The sequence below is a fragment of the Trachypithecus francoisi genome, unplaced genomic scaffold, assembly GCF_009764315.1.
Source record: "Trachypithecus francoisi isolate TF-2019V2 unplaced genomic scaffold, Tfra_2.0 Lachesis_group20, whole genome shotgun sequence".
In the NCBI taxonomy this organism is placed as follows: Eukaryota; Metazoa; Chordata; class Mammalia; order Primates; family Cercopithecidae; genus Trachypithecus; species Trachypithecus francoisi.
This window is the reverse complement of record NW_022681466.1, coordinates 68678007-68684006: the sequence shown is the minus strand read 5'-3', so window position 1 is coordinate 68684006 and position 6000 is coordinate 68678007. Positions and strand designations below refer to the sequence as shown.

Sequence of the window (6000 nt, the reverse complement as noted above, 5' to 3'; positions counted from 1 at the left end):
CCACCACCACACCCAGCTAATTTTTGTATTTTTAGTAGAGACGGGGTTTCACCACATTGGCCAGGATGGTCTCAATCTCTTGACCTCGTGATCCGCCTGCCTCGGCCTCCCAAAATGCTGGGATTACAGGTGTGAGCCATCATGCCCAGCCACAATCTATCATTTTTTAAAAATAAGAATGAAAACTTGCCCTATCAGGCAAAATGTACTGCAAATCGTAAGTAATACCGTGTTTCCAGATTAAAAGCACTACTGTGAAGAAAAGTGTAACTTTATTTAATACCAAATGTTTCCCAAATTTACTTTTTGCACAATGCACAGACACTTTGGGGACAATGCATGGTTAAAAACTAATATTCTACAAACAGCTTGATGCTGCTGTCCATCATCCTGAAGGAAAAAGTATTCCGAAGGATGCCGGGTCTCCAAGTCCCAGGACTGGCTGACAGCCTCTCCCGGTGGATAGCAGGTCCTAATTCTCTTCTTCTAGGAGAGTCTCTGATTTCAGCTGGGCCTTCCTGATGTTCTCCAAGTTCAGTTGTTGATATTTTCTTTTAAAAAAGCCACACTGAAACAACGGAAGGAAAAGTCCAGTGACAGGCGGAAGATTCCCATCTGTTTCAGAAAACCAGCATTCTGGCTGTTGCCTAAATAGTCCCTATATTCCTCTGTTTCTCATAATCACTATTCCTTTCTCCTATCTTCCTCTGACTCTCTCCCAGACAGTCTAATCCTTCAGGACCTCTGGTGCTCATCCCTCAATCAGAACTGACTCCATCTTCTCTGAACCCTGCCCTCCCGAGCAGCTGAACCTTTTTAACTTATTTTGCAAAGCGTGATAATTTCGGCTGTACTGGATCTAATCTCATTTATGCAAATATACTCAGTAGAGCCTATGATGCTGAAGATAGAAGGAGATCAAGTACAGCTTCCTGCGTCAAGCTCATCATCTAGTAGAAACAGAGATCATTACAATACAGTGTGATGACTGCCATTTGGAAGGGTTTCCGGAAGGGAGCTCACAGCAAACGCACAGAAGCCAGCACCGAGGACTCAGGAGTCTCTAGACCGCTTTCAGGAAGAGAGTGAGCGAAGTAAAAAGTCACGGAGGCCATTCCTGACAACAGCAGCAGCCTATGCGTACGCAGAGGCATGAACCTATTTAGGGAACAGTTTGACTTGTTGGGAGAAAACAGCAGGGTCAGGTGCTCATGTCTGTAACCCCAGCACTTCAGGAGGCCAAGATGAGAAGATCACTTGAGCCCTGGAGTTTGAGACCAGCCTGGGCAATATAGGGAGACCTCATCTCCACAATATTAAAATTAAAAAATTAGTTGGGTGTGGTGGCATGCGCCTAAGTAACAGTCTCAACTACTCAGGAGACTAAGGCGGGAGGATGGCCTGAGCCTAGGAGTGTGAGGCTGCGGTGAGCCATTATTGTGCCACTGAGCTCCAGCTTGGGGGACAAAGCAAGACCCTGTCTTTAAAAAAAAAAGAAAGGCTGGGCACGGTGGTCATGCCTGTAATCCCAGCACTTTGGGAGGCTGAAGTGGGTGGATCACTTGAGGTCAGGTGTTCGAGACCAGCCTGGCCAACACGGTGAAACCCTGTCTCTACTAAAAATACAGAAATTAGCTAGGCGTGGTGGCGCACACCTGTAATCCCAGCTACTCGGGAGGTTGAGGCAGGAGAATCACTTGAACCCGGAGTGGGGATCGGGGGGGTGGGCGGAGGTTGCAGTGAGCTGAGATCCGGCCACTGCACTCCAGCCTGGACGAAAAGAGTGAAACTCCATCTCAAAAAAAAAAGAAGAAGAAAAGGAATACTTAAGGGCAGAGAGGGGTAGAGGACAGAGAGGAGAGGATCTTAAATAGCAGTAGAAGAGTTTGCACATTAAGACAAGGGAAGGCAAGGAAAAGATTTCACTAGGGGAACAGCAATCACATCTGTTTTAAGGCCTTTTATACCGTGAAGGCCTCTTCCAATCAAGTTACAAATGCTGGCCTAGGGCTGACCTTCCAGGCCCCATTTAACTCACAGGTAGCCGAACGTAACAGGAGTAAGTTCTGGGCCTTGAGAATAGGGAGGTGGCAAAGAAATATATATAAAATCACTCTTTATTATTCAATTAGAGTTTTCTCTTTTCAGACGGATACTAATTTACTCATTTGTCTAAATGGGGGTGTGTAGTTGAAGGAGGAGAAAAAGGTGGCCACGCGGCCAGGGCAGTTGCTCTAAGTCAGAGGTTGGCTGTCCTGTGCTAAGGAGTTCTGTGCCCAAAACCAGAGCCCAGTCTTCCCTCACCGTTACGCCATGAGCAGAACTGACCTTGAACAGGATGACCAGAATCATAATCAACACCAGAAGTCCACCAATGCTGCCTTTAATGATGACAGGCAAAGAATGGTACTTCTCATCTTTCAGGAAGACGACAGTGATCTAGACAAGACAAAGAGATGGCCCAATACATCAGGTGAAGGAAATGAGGAAAAAAATCCTACATGTTATTTTAAGGAGCAAAATACGAGGACTTGGCAACATCCTGTGTATTGATTAAAACTGGTAACATGAAAGCAAAAAGCTAATATTCCCTGATACAGCATTTTCGATCATCTAAAATTATCCAATCATCCAAAGACTTTGTAAGAAACTATTCTGGCCCCTTATCTAGAAGGGCTAGGTCTTTCAGGAGATTGTGACCTTCTGTTAAAGATGCTCTGACAGCTTGAAAGAGGGTCCCGCGGAATGCAGTCTCAACACGGGACTGCGAGGCTGTCACACCGCTACACTGCTCTATGTCCCTGAACCCCATTGCCTGTTCTCTTTAAAATGATGACTTCCTTTCAATGATCTCCAAGTCCTTTCCGACTCCGTTCTGACGGCTCTTTTTGATCTTGCACAGATCCCCAAAGGCTTTGGTAATACATTTTCCCCACACAAAATACGATAACAGTACTGGTCTTCTCCTCACCAGACTAGAAAGTGTGTATTACCTAAGGGACATAATAAATGCAAAATGATATCCATGTGTACTACTTGCAGAGCTCAGCTGTTAGAAGTCATCCTCAGGTTTTGTTTTCCAAAGGCTCTCCCAGTGTCGGGAGTCTAGTCTCTCTTCTGGCAGGGCTCAGCTAGAAAGTTTAGGGGGTGTGCTTCCTGAGACCCAGGGATGGCCCTTCCAAGTTGTGGCCAGAGCAAGTTCCCAGGACTTAGGTGGGGCCAGAGAGCCAACAAGACTTCTCTGCCTGCTCAGAGCACTGCGCTCCCTTCACGTGTATGTTTAGGCGCCAAGGCCAGGGATGCTTCGGAGAGGTTTCTGTACGGGGTGAAGAGCTGGACAAACTTACTTTTAAGGCCTCTTCCAATGACGTTATAAATGCTGGTCGACCGAAAGTTGACCTTGCAGGTCCTACTTAGATCATAGGTAGCGAACTTAATAAGAGTGAAGTCTTAGGCCTTGAGAATAAGGAGGTACCACAGCAACAAAGACGGAGGAAGAACAGAAACAGGGCTGGAATATTCTTCTATAGGAGAAGGAGGGGGACTCGAGAACCTGGGTTTGGGGACTGAAAGGAAGTCCCAGGGTGACTCGGGAAACAGGCCAGATTTGAGTAGAAGACATATCCCCATTTCTCAAAGCCACCTCCCTTTATCCTCTTCTAAACCCACAGATTCCCAAAAGTGCCCTGAAGATGCCCAGGTAGAGGTTAAGGGAGAAGCAGGGCACCAGGTACTACTGCTTGCAGCAAACACTGATGCTGGCCTGCCCAGCGGCCACTCTCTCCTTTTGGATTTTATTCAGGAATCATGGTTGGTCTAAGGTGATCATGACACACAGCTATTCTCCTTTGCCAGTGACTATGTGAGATTCAGATCTCACTAATAAGATGTAAGAAGATGTCTCCTGGGAGCTTTGGGAAAATGTTTCATTCCTGAAAAGGGAAGGCGCTTGAAGAAAAATCCAAAATCCTTTTGCTACTGACTTCTTGCTTCCTGTTCTGTATCCTGCCATGTGAAAATATAGCATTTGGAGACGTGGCAACTTTGTGCTGGCCGTGAGGGAACGCAGCGCCAACACGGCAGACTGCAAGAACAAAAGCAGCCAGCCCATCGCCCCAGGTCGGTCTCCCTCGCTGGATAAACAGCATATGGCCTTACGCTGCGTGAGCTGGATTTCCCCTTCTTGTGGCTGAAATGCATTGGGATAGTTTGTTTATGTTCACAGAGTCACTGTCAGTCAGGTGCTTATTGTCAGGAACTACTTAATACTTTGCTTAGGATATTGGATTTAAAGAAAGGAATTTTGCGGAATCCATGCTATAGAAATAAAAGTATCAGTTAAGTAAGACGGGGAAATATATAAATTTAAAACGTGCACACAAGAAACTTAATAGTAACTCCTCTCTGCTAGGGGCATGGGAAGGGAGAAGTGAAGGAACCATTATTTTTCATTTGGTACCATTCTCTGTATGGCTTGGATTTTCTTGCTATTACTTTTATTTGTTAAAATCTGGGCAGTGCGATAATGGGGCACTTCTATTTCTTCCACATTGTTTTCTGTATTAGAAATACACTACTTAGTTGGGCACAGTGGCTCACGCCCGTAATCCCAGCACTTTGGGAGGTCAAGGCGGGCAGCTCACCTGAGGTCAGGAGTTGGAGACCAGCCTGGCCTACATGGTGAAACCCTGTCTCTATTTAAAAAAACAAATAAATTAGCCAGGCATGGGGGTGGGCGCCTGTAATCCCAGCTACTCGGGAGGCTGAGGAAGGAGAATCGCTTGAACCGGGGAGGCGAAGGTTGCAGTGAGCCGAGATGGCACCACTGGACCCCAGCCTGGGCGACAGAGCAAGATTCTGCCTCAAAAAAAAAAAAAAAGAAAGAAAGAAAGAAAAGAAAAAAAAAAAAGAAAAAGAAATACACTACTTAAAAATAAAAGGAAATGTCATATTGGCATGTCTAGACAATTGCTCCTTTCTCCTCCTCCGGGGAGGAAAACAGAGGACCTTATATTTAGCAATCCAGCATCACTCTTCTGACATTCCCTCTAGTAGACAATCATGCCTAACTAAAGAGCTCAGAGCTCACAGATAGATCACCTCTGAAGCCATGTGCAGGCAAGTGTCAACAAGAATGAACACACAGGGTAACACACAAAGCATTCAGTCCATAAATCACAGGCATCAGTCTGACTTCTAGTCATACGTTTGCAAAAAGAATTCCAAGAGTTCCAGTATCTAGTCTAAATCTTATAAAAGATTTATGCATTCCTGAGTACTCTTTAATACTATAACCAAACACTGATACAGCACACTAAGACAGTTAATGTATACGAAAAACAATTTCTTACTTAGGAAATTTTTTAAAAATTATTTATTTATTTATTTATTTATTTATTTGAGACTGAGTCTCGCTCTATCATTGAGACTGGAGTGGCCGGGCGCGGTGGCTCAAGCCTGTAATCCCAGCACTTTGGGAGGCCGAGACGGGCGGATCACGAGGTCAGGAGATCGAGACCATCCTGGCTAACACGGTGAAACCCCGTCTCTACTAAAAAATACAAAAAAATTAGCCGGGCGAGGTGGCGGGCGCCTGTAGTCCCAGCTACTCGGGAGGTTGAGGCAGGAGAATGGCGTAAACCCAGGAGGCAGAGCTTGCAGTGAGCTGAGATCCGGCCACTGCACTCCAGCCTGGGCGACAGAGCGAGACTCCGTCTCAAAAAAAAAAAAAAAAAAAGAGACTGGAGTGCAGTGGCACAATCTCGGCTCACTGCAACCTGTACCTCCCAGGTTCAGGCGATTCTCGTGCCTCAATCTCCCAAGAAGGTGGGATTACAGGCACCCACCATCATGCCCGGCTAATTTTTGTATTTTTAGTACAGACAGAGTTTCACCATGTTTCACCATGTTGGCCAGGCTGGTCTTGGCCTGATCTCAAGTGATCCACCCGCCTCGGCCTCCCAAAGTGCTGGGATTACAGTGTGAGCCACCGATGCCTGG

At 46.1% G+C, this 6000-nt stretch overlaps 1 protein-coding gene across 1 annotated transcript in view; it reads right to left on the bottom strand.

Annotated features, from left to right (window-relative positions):
- Nucleotides 1-253: 253 nt before the first annotated feature.
- ITGAE (integrin subunit alpha E) overlaps nucleotides 254-6000 on the bottom strand; it is an 85331-nt gene continuing 79584 nt past the window's right edge. The window contains exons 30-31 of the mRNA XM_033185069.1: nucleotides 2329-2439; nucleotides 254-568 (exon numbers count right to left, since the gene is read on the bottom strand). Coding sequence (XP_033040960.1) covers nucleotides 473-568; nucleotides 2329-2439 — 207 coding nt within the window. The 3' untranslated portion in view covers nucleotides 254-472. The remainder of the gene's footprint in view (nucleotides 569-2328; nucleotides 2440-6000) is intronic.